Source organism: Argopecten irradians, chromosome 10 (assembly GCF_041381155.1).
Source record: "Argopecten irradians isolate NY chromosome 10, Ai_NY, whole genome shotgun sequence".
Lineage (NCBI taxonomy): Eukaryota > Metazoa > Mollusca > Bivalvia > Pectinida > Pectinidae > Argopecten > Argopecten irradians.
This window is the reverse complement of record NC_091143.1, coordinates 28635462-28655344: the sequence shown is the minus strand read 5'-3', so window position 1 is coordinate 28655344 and position 19883 is coordinate 28635462. Positions and strand designations below refer to the sequence as shown.

At 34.0% G+C, this 19883-nt stretch overlaps 2 protein-coding genes across 3 annotated transcripts in view; both read left to right on the top strand.

Moving 5' to 3' along the window:
• Positions 1-10234, top strand: part of LOC138333571 (chitin synthase chs-2-like) — a 28453-nt gene extending 18219 nt beyond the window's left edge. Inside the window, exons 21-29 of the mRNA XM_069282031.1 lie at positions 91-1040; positions 1441-1686; positions 1920-1999; positions 2110-2215; positions 5717-5870; positions 6334-6516; positions 6815-6950; positions 7378-7578; positions 7771-10234. Of these exons, the coding sequence (XP_069138132.1) occupies positions 91-1040; positions 1441-1686; positions 1920-1999; positions 2110-2215; positions 5717-5870; positions 6334-6516; positions 6815-6950; positions 7378-7578; positions 7771-9632 (3918 nt within the window). The 3' untranslated portion in view covers positions 9633-10234. The remainder of the gene's footprint in view (positions 1-90; positions 1041-1440; positions 1687-1919; positions 2000-2109; positions 2216-5716; positions 5871-6333; positions 6517-6814; positions 6951-7377; positions 7579-7770) is intronic.
• Positions 10235-14285: 4051 nt separating this feature from the next.
• LOC138333570 (uncharacterized) lies at positions 14286-19251 on the top strand. Of its 2 annotated transcripts, none has more exons than XM_069282029.1 (6): positions 14286-14306; positions 15283-15387; positions 16268-16432; positions 16796-16892; positions 17809-17993; positions 18817-19251. In XM_069282029.1, exons 2-6 carry the CDS (start codon positions 15310-15312, stop codon positions 18985-18987), a joined length of 696 nt encoding a protein of 231 aa, XP_069138130.1. In that variant the 5' UTR covers positions 14286-14306; positions 15283-15309; the 3' UTR covers positions 18988-19251. The 2 variants fall into 2 exon arrangements, with proteins under 2 accessions (XP_069138130.1, XP_069138129.1); XM_069282028.1 differs by lacking the exon at positions 14286-14306 and adding an exon at positions 14927-14984.
• The last annotated feature ends 632 nt before the right edge of the window (positions 19252-19883 follow it).

Here is a 19883-nt window from a genome sequence, read left to right as displayed (position 1 = left end):
TGAAATTGCAACGATAAAACGGAACGAAAAAATCGCATTTGATGAAAAATCTCACATATGAATACACTCTGTATTTCTTTTCTATTTCAGCTTCTTCTTATGGAGACCATGCAGACGTTTGGTTTATGTCTGTTACTTTTCCGTGTGCTTCCATCTACAGACTTCTTTAGTGGTCTAATAAAGACATTTGCAGTTTGTCAAATTCCAAGTCTTCTGAAAGTAGTGGTACACGAAAAGCGCCCAAATCCAAGTCTTAGTGAAGTTGTGACAATCATCATGAACATTGCTGCGTTCCTTGTACAAGTGGCGTCAATTCCTTTCTTTTCCACCGGAGAGTTCTTACTGGAAGGGAACCATACGCTACTTGAAGGCCACAATGCCACGACATACGTCACGACAACAGTGGAGAAGGCCACCACGGGGGAATGGGAACTTCCTGTGGCATTGGTACTGATTTCTATAGGATGGTGGGAGAACTATGTATCTGGAGAGTGGACGGTGTTTGGACGGATCACAATACCGTTTAAACAGTGGCGATCTATATTACAAGACACAAGAGAAACCTCATATTTCCTTGTGGCTCCGTTCAAAGTTGGTCTTGCTGTCCTTTTTGCCCGTCTGCTTACAAACAACACCAACTTCGTTGTCCCAGCATCGGGTCACTTCAATCAAACCACGAGTGAGTTCGACTCCAAATTCGAAGAAGTTGGAGTGTCATATAGTTTAGTCTTCATTCAAATTGGATCTGGAATAATTTGTACTTACTTGGCTGGATTGGCATGTAAACTACACATGCAGAGAACAGCATTTGCTCTTCCACTGATCGTTGCTCCTCCCATGTCCTTGGCAGTGGTATTCCTGCAGTGCGAGTACCAGTTCCTCCCGGCGCACTGGCATTTGGGTGGCTGGTTCTGTGGGAAGTACGAACTGGAAAGTATGCTTGTTCCCCTGATATGTGCCTTCCTTTTATGGCTGTCCTACTCGATCACAGTTTCGCATATCTGGTTCCCGCAGAGTGAAAGAATGGCTAAAATAGAGAAGTGAGTAATGAGCTATGTTTCACGTGATTGAATAATGTAACAAGTTTGGATCTTTAGATAATAAAAGATAATAAATGTATTTAAAGGTATATTACATTTCCCAAAAGTAATAGGCTTACAATGCTTTATAATGTCAATCACTGCACGGCAATCAATACGGTGTCGGGGAATTTTATGTTATTCGCACTATGACAAGTAACAGTTGATTTTTAAATTCTTTTTGAAGTGATATCAAGTAAAGTACAAACAATAAGTTAGGTAGTTTTAATTAGCAAACTCATTTTACATTTAGTGTTTCCCATCATGATTATATTTGAATATCAAAATGAGGAGCTATATAATTCCATCCTCTTTGTTTGTAGAGTTTTAAGTGTTACCATGTGATAACTTTCGTTTTTAGACTTTTTGTTACTCCACACGTTGATGCGCTATTCCCGGATTTCACATTGACGCTACGACGTAGGCGAAACGATAAAGAAATCAAGCTAACAGGATTTGACACCTTTCGTTATGTGGGTGAGGACTTCTACAACACAGGAGACGATATTTACGCGGGAATCAATGTTACACCTCAAGTGTATGTGTGCGCAACTATGTGGCACGAGACTAGACAGGAAATGACGCAATTGCTCAAATCGCTGTTCAGGTAATTGCCTCAATTTTTGCTTTACAAAGTTATGCATTATGCATTCTGTAAATAGGAAATAAAATATGTCATATAAACCTCTCAACACTCGAATTATTGTGCTTAAACGGTTTTTCATATTGATTATTCATATTTCAACGTGATTTTGCTTGAAAATAAATGAAATTGTTCAATTTGTTGTTTTTTATTATCAATGCAATTTCTTTAACATTGATTTACCTTCTTCTGAACAGACTGGACTATGTTCACTGTGCAAGTCGCTTGGCCCAGGAAAAGTTTCGTATCCGAGATCCGGACTATTTTGATTTGGAGAGTAAGTATACTATTGTTTTGTTGAGCTTTCAATAATAAGTATTTTGCTTTAATATCATATAAATTATCGTTTAACATACATATGCTAATGATGTGCCTGTATGTTTTCAGTGCATATCATTTTCGATGACTCTTTCGAGCTGGACGAAACAGTGGATAAATATGTTCCCAATATGTTTGTACGACAACTTGTGGATTGCATGGAAGACGCGGCAAGGTAAATATTATATAAAGCAAATAACTTTAATTTCGAAACTGTTTCGTATGATTTAAAACTGCTTCACATATCCATTATACCATCACACTTATGGAAATTTCGTTATTTACCTCGACATCAAAGAAAAACACAGACACTCAGCAAAAGATCAGAAATACTTAAATATCCAATGGTATTTGATTTAAATAGGCTAAGCAATATCTTCTTGTTTCAATAAACCCAAAAAAGATATGAACTTAAAATAGTAGATCTCGGAGTCTTCTTGAATTACTTCAGATGGGCCACACTCCTCATCAAAAGATATAGATGTAATCAGCGGAGAATAGGTGGTCCAGGATCACTCCCTGTACACTGTCTCATCAGCGTTCAAAGTCATTTTGAAATCCGCTCCAATCAAAGTGTTTGTAAAACCATCGGATCAGTCTTCCTACCGCAAAGCAATCAGCACATGTTTCTTAATATAATAAAAAATCTTGACTCTATAGGACTGTTAATTTTTGTTAAAAACGTTTGAATAGAAAGACTTAAAATTTCTTCTCTTCAAAATTCAATATTGCTGACTGATGAGAGGGGCTTCAGCATCCCACAATGAAAAAATAATAAACCGCCTGTGCAACAATAAGCAAGGTAACAACAAGTCATTAATGTTAATGAAAGGATTTGAACAGAAGCTAGGATACGGGCATGATTCTACAGGTTCCATTAATTATTGTTTATGAATATGTTATTGCTAATATGACATTTCAAATCACCAAAACAAAATCTTATTAATCATATTACATTATTTTATTAAGAAATTACCGTATAATTTTTTTATTTTTTTTATTTTCAAGAAACTACAAATTTACCCATCATTCGCGGATCAAATTTTTACGATCTTTCTTTAACACCTTGAAATCGTAAACATGCTATCCTCACCTGTCCCCGCAAAAAAAGAGCGAGCGATATAAAAATGTGAACTATAAAATGAGATACCTTGTATGCCATTTAATCAAGGTCAATCAATGATATTTACTTTTAAAGTAGAATGTTGAATAGCCAATATCTTTCATCTATGTAAAGGGACAATATGATGATCTAGTGAAATGCTTAAGCAATTCAGCATGAACAGTTGATGAATATTAACACTTATCTAACAGTCGATCCATCAATTTCCAATCCCACACATCATAAATTTTACTTAACGGAAATGTCAATGGTGGAAGTTTTGTTAATCAAATTACACGCTCAGAAGTTCTACAGGTAAAAAAAATAATAGACGTCAACAGTAAAAGAGCATTATTCATTGATCAGAGGTGATATGGTACATTTATTTGATTTGAGCTTTCAGTAACAGAACAAGATATTTGATTTACAATAAAGTTACATTTTGAAATGTTCGTGTTTTGTTTTCAAAAGTTTTCGTAATTGAACAGTTGTCTTTTCGTCAGAGAGTAATAGATTAATTGAGTGACAGCACTATAAAATATTGTTTTTAGTTTATTTTTTAATTCTTTATATATTTGTATTTTTCTATTAACATACTAAATTCCCGCATATCAATATCATTTAAAAATACAATAATACAATCAATATGGAATGCAATAGCTTAAGTAGGTAATTCAATGAACACGATACGAGCAAGTTACATATACAATACATATAGAATAAAAATTTGAAGTTAAAGAGAAGCAATCTGCCATTGAATAACAATATGTGAACGATGAAAAAAATGTTAAATTATTGATAATAATTGATTAATTAATTCCTTAAAATTCATAATTATTCTCAAAAGTCAATTAATTAAAACGTCAATATCACGTAGCGTGCATTCACAATAATGTAAATTTATAGTAAACAGAAAGAATTACTATAAAACGGAAAAAGCCGTCAACAAAAGACGACCATAATCACTTTAACTAAGGAAACAAAACACAAATATAGAATTTTCTCTCGCGTATAACAGACAATTTGTAAAATGTCGTGACTTGCTATGCTACATTTAGTGTGCATCACAGTCCAGTACGTGAGCTGAATGGCTGACACTTAAAGTGTCGTCTGGTCATGATTTACGGAGTCCATAGACCTCGGGTCGTGCTAGAAAACCTAACTCATAACTCAACAAATACTTTCTGTTTCCTTGTATATTACTGGCTTCTATGATTATAGCAAATGTAAACAATACTTTCTTTGTATTTTAGTTATTTTGTGATAACTGGTTTTCTAGCTTTGTGCATACCAGGCAAAATATACCTTTATTTATAGATATAGATCGGTGAAGAAATTACGCATTCAATTATTCAATGAATTTTAATCAGAGATTATGCAATGTATTTCGCAATACCATCCCAAGAGAACTTTAAGCACACGGAATATTTTACACCAATAAACTTTTTTAATCAATGCTCAAGTTGTTTATTGCAAAATTTTATGACAGATACTGTTATTTTTGCATCGTAATTGCATAAATTTATCTATTCTGAAAAACACGCGCAGTATTTACGTATAAAATTTAGATATTTAATATACTATCGGCATGTCTATCAGTTTATCGTTTCTGAAAAATTCAAATACTTAATATACTATCTACATGTCTATATAAACTGATAAGAATTTTAACAACAAATACATGATCCAAATGACAGGTCATAGAGATGATAAATAATTGCTATCATGTCCTAATACATCACTGTCATATTAACCAATCAGGTTGCTGTGTTCGTGGCAAAATGGAATGTGGGTCACATTGGTGTCAGCGGTTTTTTATATCGCTTTTTGGAAATGTATATACTTAAGATGCGCTATATCGCTGAATTGATATAAAAAAAAATCTTTGTCTTTTCATGTCAAGTTACGCTTGAGCAAACATGGACAAAAACAGAATGTAATCAATGCTAACAGTAAAAGTATAAAAGGTAGTATAATATGTATTATTTATTGTTGATGTATCACGATACTGAATATAGATTAACATACAATACATTATTTAAACTTTAATAATGAGTGATACAGGTTTTTTTAAGTTAGATTATCAATTACAGAAAACATACATCAAAAGTAGAATCCTAATCTCAATTATCTATTGTTTGATGTAATTTGTAACAAATATGTGTAAATTGAGTACAAATTACATAGTCCTTAAAAATACCAATGATTTATCAAGCTTTAACGTGTGCTGGGCGATATCCCAATTTACTTCACACCAAACTATAAACCAAGGTAATTCTGGTCAGAAAAGTTTATCTTTAGCCTAGTAAAAATTATTAAAATGCTAATAAATCAAATTTTTCATCATTGTAGTACAGTACCATGGGTAGCTTTATTCTGGTTAAGCTTTAAACTAAATATCCCATTTTTACTTCATTAGCCGTTTTATAGACACAATACGAATATACCGCAGCCTCCCAATACACACAGACATTCGCACACAATATATCGCATGCAGTGGAGACAATCACTGAATGACCTTACCTGTTAATAGGACGTTTAGCCAACCCACCAACCAATTATACTTTTTTATAGATCTGTGATTAAAGGCCCTGTGATCATGGGGTCTCCTGAGAAGATACCGACATCGTACGGAGGTCGACTGGTCTGGACAATGCCTGGCCACACCAAACTTGTGGTTCACATGAAAAACAAAAATAAGATGCGTCACAGGAAGAGATGGTCACAGGTACGTTTTAATAAAAAAAAATATTTTTTAATAAAAACAAAAATTGAAGTTAATGATTGTTGATCTTGACAGCCTATTTAAAAAAAACGGGATAGCCATCCTCCCCTTATCTGAACGAACCCTGTCTTTACTGAACATCTTTTAAAATAAATCGGATAACTGACACTAAATATTAAGTATATCATATGACACTAAATTTTAAAATGTTATTTATCACTAAGAATACCATAATTGCTATACCAGGGTCAACAAATGATGTGATGAACACAAGTGTTTATCAAAATATGAACAGTAGATACATTACACGATCATAGAACTGCTTGTGACCTTTTAGGAATATCAGGTAATACTTTAGACCCAAACGTTGAGTCGCTACAAGTCTATGAGCAACCATCTTGTAATCCTAAAGAAATATCGGTAGCCAAGCTTTACTGACATTCAGATAATTAATTTTATTTAATAGGTAATGTACCTGTATTACCTGCTCGGGTTTAAACTACTGGGAGGCAAGGACGCTGATCGGTTTATGACAGAGGAAAGCGAAAGTAGTATGTCGAAACTTAGGAACCGAAAGAAGGGCAAGAAAAACAGATCCAGACCTCTAAAAACCCTCTTCACACGTATGGACCCGGAGCAATACGAACAGGTGATTATTTTAATTGTGGTTTTATAAGACTAGTAACTTTTTAAAAATGCTGAATGTGGTTGTGGGTGTTTTGGTCTTGTACACTGGAAGGTCCAAATTCATGCGTACAATAAAATAACCATGGTAGCCACCAATCAGATTAATGTCCTTATCGTGAAGGTGCAGCATTCTAATTTAACTTATTTTAGTTCAATGTAAAAAGTGGAGATATGTCCTGTACACTACCAATATATACTTTCATTATCCGTCTATGACTTGGAACGTTACCTCTCCTAATTTATATTTTATATATCCACAGGCTGAAAGTACCTACATACTGACCCTGGACGGGGATGTCGATTTCCGACCGGATTCAGTGAAGTTGTTGATCGATAGGATGAAGAAGAACCGCAAAGTGGGAGCTGTGTGTGGACGTATTCACCCTATTGGTTCAGGTAAATACTTACTGACGTGTACACATGTCGTTATATTTACCTACAGCGCTTTCGTCTTAGTTTTTTAACACCCAAATATATTAATCTATTAATGATACAGCAATTACGACAAAAGATTAAAGATTAATTAATTTATGTTTGGTCGCACTTTTGGAGACTAGTGTATCATACTGTATATAAAGGTAAACGGTAATGATAATACGGTATTACCATTATTATCTCCATTACAGTAATTTTCTATGGCGTCATCATGAAACCAAATCGATGAAACGATCGCCTGAAGATAAAGGCCTGAAAACGTTGGAAATAAAAAAAATTACATAGTTCAATTATTTTTTTTTATTTTTCTAACTAATAATTCACAACCTATTTTTAATTTATCACATAAAGACTGATATATATATCTTATTTGATGCACATTCAACAGGTCCTATGGTATGGTACCAGCAGTTCGAGTACGCCGTCGGCCATTGGTTACAGAAGGCTGCGGAACACGTGTTCGGATGTGTGCTGTGTTGTCCCGGATGTTTCAGTTTATTTCGGGGATCTGCTATTATGGACGACAATGTGTTGAAGATGTACACCACCAAACCGACTGAGGCCCGCCATTACATCCAGTTTGAACAAGGTGAGGCCTGTTACTCTGACAGATATAATGACTTTTAAAAGGAAAAATAACCATAGTAATGTCATTTTACCAATACAATATAAATGTGACACGATATGTAGCATATTGTATAGAAGCTATACGCAATTTTCACATTAAACCTCTGAAATAAATATACAATTGTAGCAATTAAAATGTTGTTTTCTCTTCAAGGTGAGGACCGATGGCTGTGCACCCTTATGTTGCAACAAGGACATCGTATTGATTACTGCGCAGGTGCCGATGCTTTGACCTTTGCACCGGAAACATTCAACGAGTTTTTCTCTCAACGTCGTCGATGGTCACCGTCTACATTAGCAAACATGATGGACTTGCTGGCATCATGGCGGGACACAGTACGCATCAACGACAACATCAGCCGATTGTATATTCTTTATCAATTTGTCCTCATGGCATCCACGATCTTAGCGCCCTCTACTGTCATCTTGATGATAACAGGGTCATATCACTCTGTTCTGAAACTTGGCATCTGGGAGTCGTATATTCTGTCCCTGTTACCGGTTGTCATCTATCTTGGAATTTGTCTAAAACTAAAGAACGATGTACAAATCTTCGCGGCCGCTGTCATCACCGCCCTGTATTCTCTCATCATGATGGTAGCGACGGTCGGAACCGTTATAAGTATTGTCACCGAGAATTTCGGCAGTCCGAATGTTGTGTTCTTGACTGGTTTGGCATCTATTTTCATGATAGCAGGAATATTGCATCCGCAGGAGTTCTTTTGTTTGGTGTACGGTGCCCTGTATTTCATTACGGTACCGTCTACCTTCATCCTTCTGACTGTATACTACCTTTGCAATGTCAATAACGTTTCGTGGGGTACCAGAGAAACTCCAAAGAAATTATCGAAAGAAGAACAGGAAGAATTGCAAAGGATACAGGAGGAAAAACGAAAGAAAAAAGACAGGAAAAGCTTCTTCAACAGACTTGGTCTTGCCCCTCTTATCATAGATCTAACAAGTGCATTGAAAAGGTTATTTGGAGGTCAGGAAAATGTACAGACGTGTTCCGTGGCAATTCAAACTGACGAACCCATCCAACGTTCTGTGTCGAAACAAAGCCGACAGCCTGAAGTCAAAAGAGTACCTACGCCCCCTGTTGAGGATATGACCGGTTGGGAGGCAGATCCCGAAAATCCATACTGGCTCGGACTAGAATATCTAGGGGATGGCGTAGTAAAACACGTGTCAGAAGAAGAGGCTGGCTTCTGGAGGTTCATGATTAAGAAATATTTGCATCCACTCGACGAGGATCAATCACATAAACAGAAAATCAAAGAGGATTTAATTTCCTTGAAGAACAATGTAGTATTTATTTACTTCATGATCAATTTCTTGTGGACGATCATTACATTACAGCTTCAGTCCATGGAAGACGAGCTGAAAAAGTTCTACATTATCAGCAAATACGAACCTCTGTCTCTTACGTTCCTCTCCATATTTGCCATCGCTATCTCCCTCCAGTTTGTCAGTATGTTTGTCCACAGGTATGGGACATTCCTACATCTCATGTCCAGTACCCGGATCGACTGGTTCCAAAAAGTACAGACTGAGGAAGATTTCGTGCGTTTTGTTGTCAGTGAAGCGCAAAGACTTCAACGCATGGAACCTGCACCGGATTACGACGAACTTCCGCCAGACTATGACGGGGACGATGACATCATGTCTCAGGGATCGGAACAGTACGACGAGTTACCGTCACTACCGCAAAGTCCGCGCGGTACCGTCAGGACATTTGGTCGCAAGACACGTGTTCTACAGAAACGAAATTTCGAGAATAACGATGTGCCTATTCTCCAACAGATTTTCGAAGATAGACTAGAAAATATTCACAGAAAGTGGAAAAAAGGAACACTTGCTTTCCGTGGTGGAATAACCAACGGTATCTCAAGGCACGATAGCAGTAGGTTTTCCGATAGGGAAAATATAATGAGACAGAAAATGTATAAAAGAAGCTTCAAAAAGGACAGCAGAGAGTCGGTACCAATCGTCCCTGTAAAAATAGATATCAATTAACTGGAATAAAAGAAACAAAATACAGAATTTATTTTATGTTTAATGTGTGTGTATTATTTTGTTATTCTGATTTCCAATGTTGATATTATTTTATGTCAATTATTTGCATTACTTCTTGAAAGTTCTTTGTGAAAGTTACCTCTAATATATTTTTTTTGTTTGACAAATATCTGATTTTTGAGATGAGAAATCGTACATTAAAATGATATATTTAATGTGTGTTATGATATTTCGGGAAAATTTATCTCTGTTGAAGTACTGGTGCCAAAATATAATTGATTCATCCTAAAATTGATTGTAAGATAAGTTCAATTTTCCAAGAAGTTGATAAAAGCAATGTTTTATCTGAAATGAAATATTTCTATTATAAATTATCTATGACTAGATATAGAAAAAACACTGATTGGCATCTGTTGATATGTTGTATAGCACATTGCTAATATTTGTACATACGGTTTGTTTATTATTTGTTTTGACTGTGAGAACTATGATGTATATAACGTATGTGAGATTTTACTAATTTATTACAGTGTGTATACCAGATTCTTGACTTCATCGACAGATGCTTTATTGATATTAAATACATTGCTGTTTTTATTTCATGTTGGTGTTATTGTTGTGACTTGGTTCCAAAATGAAATAAGTTATTAATAATATCCATACCATTCTCGTCTTAGCTACTCATATGTTTAGGCCTATGTAGTGTATTCGATAAACCAATTCACGTCTAAAGGGACATAATTCATTGAAAATTTATTCATCGTGTAAATGATTACTGTCCTTAATACAAGCACAAGTATTGATAATTTAGACATTAAAATTCATTAGTTGAGAGTTGATATCTTCAAGTTTACTTTTAGTGTGAGGGGGACTTTACTATACTAATGACTTTTTTTCTGCATCAAAAGAAATTAAAAGTTAAAATTCAGACTATGCTGAATATCACCGAAGTTTCCAAACATGTATGATCTCCATATAATCACGCCAGTTAATGATAAGACCATCATATTGTGAATCAAGAAAACGCATTATCGATAAGGAATAACAATAAAAATCAACAGTTACTTTTCGCGCATTTCGCGATCAAAGTTGATATTCTGAAAAGTTTACATTTTATCTTCATCATATATATTGAAGGATTTTCCATTCAACTTTTGAATCCGTCGTTAATCTTCGTAAAAAAGTCGTGAAAGAAAATTAATTTACAGTAAATTAAAGAGTGTCAATAACAATAACATATTAATTATTTGTTTCCGATGAAATATACTTTATTCAATACTTGAAAACCGACTGCATAGTGAAGTGTGCACTTGTTGTTTTGTTATGTATGCAATTGTGAATGATTTTGCATGAGTATGCTTACTTTAAAGTCACGGTGTTACGGAAGAGAAACTCGATAGCCTGAGATTGATCGGACAACGACATCGCCTTATAAGTTTTACATGATGTCATACCTGCACAATATAATTGCCAATCTGATTATCAATCAACACCACCTTTATTGACATCTCATGTGGTTACGTCGTGACGTCATGCACACTTCCTGCAGGTGCCGTTCTCTGATAATGATGATGCATTGTAATTGACATCTTACATGATTTTGATAATTAAAGTCCAACATCGAATGTCTATTGCAAACCTGAGATGATGCCGAGTTCTTTTTCATTATATCATATTGTTGCTTTGGCTTCTGTAGTATACTCTTTAGTATAACATAAATCAAAACATTGATTTAAGCCAAAGCAAAAAAAACCAAAAAAAGGTACCAGAAAAATAAGACCAACAGCTCAGGAAGAAAGACCGTCTTTACTTCATGAATCTCACTTTACATAACAGCTAGCGAAATCCAGGTCCAGTTTCAATATATCAAATAGAATATTCAATGACCAAAAACGACCGGTTTCTTTATCGAAGGGAAAAAATATCAAATGTATACAGAAATAATAATACTGGTCTTCAAAAATCCCGTTGTTTTCCTAAAGCTACATAATTAAGATCAAATACTTTGAGAGATTAACATTATCAAACAAAAACAAAAAAGTTTGGCCGTCAGTAATACTATAAACCAATTAATATTCGCGTGCGACTATTTTTTTTTTTAATTTCGCGATACATAGAATTCGTGAAAAGAAAACAAACGCTCATTCAAAGGTACATTATAAAAACCTTCTGACTTTAAATCGCGAAATTTTATCGGCGCGAAAAAGTAGTTATAAAGATGAAAACGAGAAATAAAGTATCAAAAAAAGACAGTTGGTTAACAACACTTTGAACTTATTAAAGAAACATTAGTCAACAGGTGTATATTACAAATATATGTAAGAAGGTGATAATTATTCTGTAAGCCTAACGCTATTGATTCATATATATATATTTATTATCGCACGTACCTGGATTTTGCTGCGATATTTACTTCACATCTTTTATACAATATTTCATGTTCCATTACATTATGATATATGTAAATCTTTATTTTATGTTTCGTCAAAGTTAAACATGAAATGAATACCTGTATGTCACTCATTTAAAGAGTCGTGTTTTGACACATTAGGAATTATTTGCATACATATTTCTAAAAATCTTATTTAATCATTATAAAAGACACAGACTTTGATAACACATTTAATCCTTTTGAATTAGCAATGGAAAATGCTGTGACGATAACTAACTATACACATGTACATGTAGCAAAATAGTGAAAGATTGCATCATAGGCCCGGACAGAAACTGATCCCTAATCCTACATATATACATAAACAAGTATCATACTGTGCAATATGCGGAAAGAAGAACATATCTTGGTCCTGGCGGGCCTTTATTCAGTTCTTTCTTCCACAATTTGTACAGTTTTCGGCTTATTTCCAACTTACTTAGTAGAAACTACACTACGAACTCGAAACAAACTATTAGGCAGATTAGTCAGAATAATGATGTATTCACTTATATAATATGAATTATCCATACCTGACTTGTCGTTGGAAACAGGGTTAAAATTATTAATTATTTTTTATAAGAAACTACCAATAGGTAATTTGTCAAAAATGTATTGACTTTTGCCTCGTCGTTATAATATACATGTTGGACATTTGTTTAACTGGTGTTTATCTACATGATCAATACCAGCTGTTATTACTATACCGATGCCACATGTATTAACCTGAGCTGTATCTTCAAAAACATCAAAAATATTTTCTATTAAATATAAGGAGTAAGATATGATAATCGATTATTATTGTGATTCTCGATTGATATTTCTGTAGTTAAATTGTTTTTCTGGGTATGTGGCAGGGACGACGTTTGTGTCCGAGACACAGGCGGTCTTCACTGTGTGTTGATGGGGGATGTACCAGATGTGACACGGTACGTGTACATTTACAACTCTCTCGGCACACAAAGGACAAATCGTTGTCAATGATATGTGTAAGGGCTACTGTATAAACTTTACAAAGGTACACTTACTGGTATCAATAGATCGTCTAAAATGACATTTAGCGTCGCTAATGCAAACTGATTAAATGGGCTATTAACTATCACATGTTGGTTTTATTCAACGTTATTTTAAAATCAGAGTTCATTTGTCAGTGATTTGCCGGGGTTTATAAGTGAAAAAAAGAGAGTACACTGAGAAAAAACACAGACAAGTGTACAAGCAGTACCTGATAACTACATATATCTTAGTGCGAATTATCCTGACGTTTGGACTATACATATCCCTGCTCTCGCTTCGAACTCGCGTTTCAGAGGGGGAGGACTAGCGGTAAAAGAGGTCAACAGCTTCACCACCCGGCCTAAAGCCTCATTTCGTTACTGTATATGTGGCGAATCTATTTCTAATTTTCATCCATTACCTTTTTGCACTGCTATTTAATTTCGCCATGCATATTTCAAAAGTTTATTTGACTGTTAATCAAACGTTTTCGTGGCATTTTTTCGCGAATTTTAACAGGCCGTGAAAAACGCGAAATGTAATCGTACACGAAAAGCTCTTTTACAGTATATATCATTGTATAAACATGTGTCACTGCTGAAATGATATAAAAGATATCAAACACATGTACATTGTACCATAATATGCGTACGGTTTCATTTATCAGTAAGAGAAAAATACACACATAAAAGGTTGAAGAATCCTAACTGAAGCAAAAAACAATACATAGGTTCTAAAACCAGTAGAATAGAAAAGAAGACCATTATATGAGAAGACCAATGAAATGCGATAAAACATTGCTTCCACAAACAAATCGTAACTACGAGGATCGTTTTCGTAAAAGAATTATGACCTTATCATGAAATGAAACGAACTTAAATATATCCCACAGAAAAATTCTAAAGCAAAACGGTATAGCTGTAACCCTGGTCATTACAAGTCGTAAGATTAGAAAATAAATCTGATATTTTCAAAAGTAAAATGTGAAATTATTTAGAGTTTTACACGAAGTCACTTTAGCTATTTCCCCTGCCACGTGTCACAGCTATCTGACTGAGTTTACACGTTGCTTGATGACGTTACAATTAGTTGTACTCATCTTTCTTATCTGAATAGTGATGGGGTATCGACCCTGACCAGATGGACGTCTCCCCATTGGCCCGTCCTCCCGTCAGCGTCGTGGCGAAATCAAACTTCTATTTAAACCTGCACAAGTTAACGAGCAGTCCTTTTCATTCAAGACTAAGGTAAGAGGGATTTTCCTTTTTTCTGTTGTAATTGTAAAACTAACACTCCCTGTAATTTTCAATATATGTTTCATTGTTAGTAACGTAGAAACATAGTATAATTTTTTAAAAATTTAAAAAAAAAGTATTATTATTATCTTATTGTGATTTTGAATAGTTTCGACTGAATTAGATAAGGATTTAAGACTGATGTCATAATAATTGGGTTTTTTTAAAATAAAGTTTAAAGGCATATACCATGAATGTCATAAAATGTCGATGCTCTATGGTCTTCATGCCATATACGATTTGTTATACACAAAGTATTTATCCTACACTTATTACGTGTGTAACGTGTCAAGTTTTATCAGATATATATGTATATCAATTATTGAATAATGTTCTAATGCTGTTGCGAAGAAGGGATATGTATAAATATGTGTTCGGGTATATGTACATTTGTATAATGTTAGAACCTACGTAATATGATATATTTCCTCATAAAATATATTAACATATTCATTCTTTTTGGATCTAGTTAAAGGGTCAGATCGCCTCGAAAATTCGACATTATTTTGTCCATACTGTTTGGATTAATTCTATATCTCATATCTACTACTTTCGTAATTCGTATCCTACAGACGTTCGTTTATAACGATCCGGTGTTATCTGGAATACAACCACTGACCCATACCTATTGTAAGTAACATTTACCATAGAAAACGCACAACATCATAGGCACATTTTTGTGACATACGCGTATCCTGTTATTATATTAATGTAGTTTGAACAGTTGACTTTATCGTATAAAACTCCTGTTCAAAAAGAGTCGCTTCATGTTTTGCCTCTAAAATGTATGAATAAATTAGACCGATAGGCTTTTCTTTTAGAAAATATTACTGTTTGAGCATGTGTACGAGATGTAGTAACATGTGTTTCTATTATAACAATGACATAAGGATTAACTAAATATGAATAATGATTTATTTCTTAACAGACGTGTCACCGGTATTATTGATCCAAGATGGCGTCCTCATGTCTCCTTTTACTATTCGTCTTAATTTCAACCTCCGTGGCATTTGAAAGAGCAGAGAAAAAAACTGTAAGTAACTGGGTACACTGAGTTATCAGGTATTAAACAAAGAATAGTGACTAAGTCATTTTGGCCCATTACAATATGTTTTAGCATTGTATTTTATACTCGGTGCCGAAATCGACATTGAACATCGATCTTCGACTATAGCTATCATAAAGGACAACTCGTACACTTTTACACCTTACACATTGAAGGTGACGAGGTACAAATCATACTAGTCTTTGGAACGTCACACATAAATTTATCACTTGTTGAGTAACAATACCATTACAAAAACCATACTTTCCAGTCTGTAGAAAATGTTTATAGACAGTTACTTACAATTCATAATTGTTCCATTTTACATATCGCATAAAATGGAATGTTTCGTCAAAGATTTTATGCTCATGAACTATTTATAGACACCAAACATCTGCTGTTCTGAAATCATTTAAATTCAGTGAAAAAAAACCTCACCCCAATTAATTTAAAATGAAAATCATTATAGTATGGCGGGATTGGACTGGTGACCAGGTACATGTAGCTCCTTGGCAGTGTTCGGAGGTCCCGGGTCCACTCCTGTTACAATAGTATTAATGGGAAACACTTCTTTTATTTGTACATGTATAACGATATACAGATATATATACAGATTTATATACAGATATATATACAGATTTATATACAGATATTTATACAGATTTATATACAGATTTATATTTACTTCATATTTTTATATTGATTTCCCATGTTGTCCTCTGAACAGAAGAAGTGTGGTATTCCTTGGATTCCCCATGTTGTACTCCGAACAGCGCTATTATGGTTCAATTGTACTTTATTTTGTCACAGGATATAGATGTTGTAAAATAAGACACGTAGTTCAATTGAATTATGTTTATTTTATTAGGTACCACACGTTGTCACAGACGAAGTTTGGTTTGATATAAAGATTTTCGACTATGAAAATGGAGAAGATTATCGTGGCAAAATTGTCGTCGGCCTGTTCGGTGAAGTAGTACCAATGACGGCCCTTAATTTCCTCTCTCTCGCCAAAAAAGTAACCCGTCCAAATGTAAGTATTAAAACTACCTATGTACATTTATTTGAAGCATCAAGCATATAGGTATTGATTGTGCCGTCATGTGTTTGTAAGCTTAATATCATATTTTTCGCAGAAAACGACGTGAATTGTGCTCACAAAATAATGACGTACAACAATCCTACCCGTAAGGGAGCTAACTCTGTATTATGCAAATATATCAACTCCTAAACACATAAGTGCTGATAAAAATATACACATGCAAAAATATCCATGTTAACATAAACAATTTTAATTATGTCGGACTCCATATTGTAAACTGTTTTCCCATAATTTTTATATGAAAAATAACACGTCATTGACAAAATGGTTATATTCTATGTTTCCCTCCCTCAGCGAAAAGACCTACATTATAAAGGAACAAAAATTCATAGAATAGTCAAAGATTTCGTCATACAGATGGGTGACGTCGTCCATAAAGACGGCACTGGCGGTAAGTAGCTTAGGATTTTCTACGAAAATGTATTGATTGTGACGTCATATGTTCGTGAGCATAACGTCATAATTATCAAGGATAAATGAATGCATTTGTTTTCTTTTTCAACAAATGTGAATTCGAGCTCGCTGTGTGACAATCGAATTCTTATGAGATGTTTGGTGATTCGTGTCAACTGTGAGACAAATTCATAGTACGTACAGGTCTGGGTAATGTGTCTGTATAGGTTTATTATTCGAGTTTCTCTACAATCATGAGGCACAACACAATTACACCACAGCCTCCCGAAACGTACATGCAATCACATACAAGCTTCAAACATGAGAGAACGTCCATAACCTTAGTTGCTGATAGGACGTTAAGTTCAATCAACTTGCTAATAATCCAAGCGAATAGTAAAACTGGAGGCGGTTTTGGAAAAAATACTGAACAATGCAGAGACTTCATTTGAAGATTACAGAGAGAGTGACGCCCAAAGTCACACAGTCAACCACAGTGTATCATTATTTCATTCTTTTGATGTTCATCATTGTACCAAATTTCCTGTGTCTTCTGTTGGCTTCAGTTTTGTTATGACTTTGTTAGTAACCTATAGAGCCTCGAGTATGCGTTTGCCTGGCTTACAGGAAAATCTGCTTTGAACTATATATCGATAAAACGAGGTATACGATTTAGTTTTGGTAATAATATCTTTCTTCAAATCGGAAAATTATACACTTATATCGATAAAGAGTGCATTGGGTTTAAGTATTCTTTTCAATTTATTCATTCAAATCGGAAGAAGAAAATAAGTCAGTTCATTTTCAGATCAGCATATTTATTACACAATTCAAAGAAATTAATTTTTGCTGCAATACTGTCTAATTTTATAGTTTTAAGTTTAGGTTAGTAAGTAATCAAATTTATTTTACAGGTGAAAGTATATATGGTACTAAGTTTGTGGACGAAAATTTTGAACTGAGTCACCAAGCTGCTGGTTACGTTGCCATGGCTAATACGGGACCAGACTCGAACAGCTCTCAGTTCTACATTATTCTGAATAAGGCCAGGTGGCTGGATGGTAAACACGTTGTTTTCGGAAAAGTTATCAGTGGAATGGTAAGTAAAGCCAACAAGAGGCTTAAAATGGCAGTGCACAACTACTACAGCTTTTGTATCTATGGTAACATGGAATAATGGAAACAATTGTTCACTAAGATGTTTGATTTCCTTTATTCTTGAAAGTAGATATCAAACATATATATGAAATAGGCATCCTTTCTAGTAATACAGATGTTTACTATGACGTAACCAATTTAATACTATTTCTGATTTTAGTGTAGATTTTAAAAAAATAGAAATGAACATGCTATCTTCCTTTTCCGTAAAAAATAATAATGAATGTCAAATTGAATGCCAAAATGTCAAATGTTTTTTATCGCATCCTTTAAATCAAAATCTGCTTAATTATATATATATATATATATATATTTATATATGCATGTAATCATATGAATAGGGCGTATAGCCATATAAAGGCTTTGCCTGCTGTCCGATCCAAATTTAATCTTTTGATTAAATAAAATATTTTTTAATGAAAATTCAATATCTGGGTTCGAATCACCACTGGTGTACAAAGAATCAACAGAATTCGAAATGTTGTCGATATTCTATTTCCAATGTATAAACTTTAAAAAAAGTGTTATATAATAAAACAAATTTTTGTGAGTACTTTCTTATTTGAACTATGGAAACATGTCGTCGGTAGAAATTATTTCATCATATAGTGTTAAATAAATGTTTCATATTATGGTTAGTTTCTTTCGTGGTTGAGAATTATGATATTGTTTCGTCGGTAGAAATTATTTCACCATTTTGTATTAAAAATATATTTTCACATTTCCTCCTATTTAAATGTATATGTTTTAAATCTGCTATTCAGGATGTCGTGGGAAAAGTGGGAGACCTCCCAGTAATAAAGGACACCGCTACATCCACTAAGAAAGTTGTCATTGAGGATTGTGGAGTCTATGACATCTCTGAAAAATATGAACTGACACCTGAAGAAATCAAGTCCGACAAAGACCTGCAAAGATTTAAAACATCCGAATAGTAATTATTTTCTATAAAATAAAGCATTTCATTTCTTTCTTTTCTCAAATCCATTCCAAGGAACATCGTGAGAATCGTATGTCTATAGTACATGTATGTTACATATTTGTTTATTTGTTTAAAAATCATTTCCTAGTTTCTTATTCAATATGTCTTGTACCGGGTGATAATGAGTGAAAGCTCTAGATCAATAGAATCATCCAATATGGCGGGATAGTTATCGCCATTCATTCAAATATTTGTAATAAAATATCCTGATAACCACTATTAATTTAGTGTTATAATTTCAATTTTTATCATCATTTCAACCACATCACATGGGTATGATACAGTGTAATTATGATTATAACATTGTTGATGCATGTATGTACTTTGTGACATCGAAAACATTACAGGATCATATGCACAATGCATAATGCTAGATATTTTTTATCAGTTGCTGAATGAAATTATTGGAGGGAACTTCTATAGACAGTACCTGTTGTTCAATCCCATTACAATTCATTATTTAAATAAAATGTTGAAATTGAAATTGGAAAACATACTTTATATTATAAAGTTCAAAAGTAATTTGTGTTGCACGCATTTACTTTAGTGTAACTCATTTATTCCATCCAGAGAAATCATTTTCGGGCAGAGCTGTTTGCACACATTGCCAATTTGTCATTCCTATTTGATTCGCTTGTATTTACTTTGCGGGAAATAATTCGAACCCGAATACAGCGAAATTTAATCGCCCGCGTGTAAAAGCAACTATACGCTATAGCTAGTGTCCCATAAGTCAACAATGGCAATATACCAATACTCTTATTACTGTCTTTCGTGTATTGTACATGTATATTGATATGCGACATTCGAACAAAATAAAACTCCCCTCGCTTGACAAAAATCCCGGGT

Excerpts from the sequence above, each read along its gene's own strand:
- LOC138333570 (XM_069282029.1), top strand. The coding sequence starts at position 15,310 with ATGGCGTCCTCATGTCTCCTTTTACTATTCGTCTTAATTTCAACCTCC. Across the intron at positions 15,388-16,267 it reads AAAGAGCAGAGAAAAAAACT|GTACCACACGTTGTCACAGA; the intron begins GTAAGTAACTGG and ends TTATTTTATTAG. Across the intron at positions 16,433-16,795 it reads AAAAAGTAACCCGTCCAAAT|CGAAAAGACCTACATTATAA; the intron begins GTAAGTATTAAA and ends TCCCTCCCTCAG.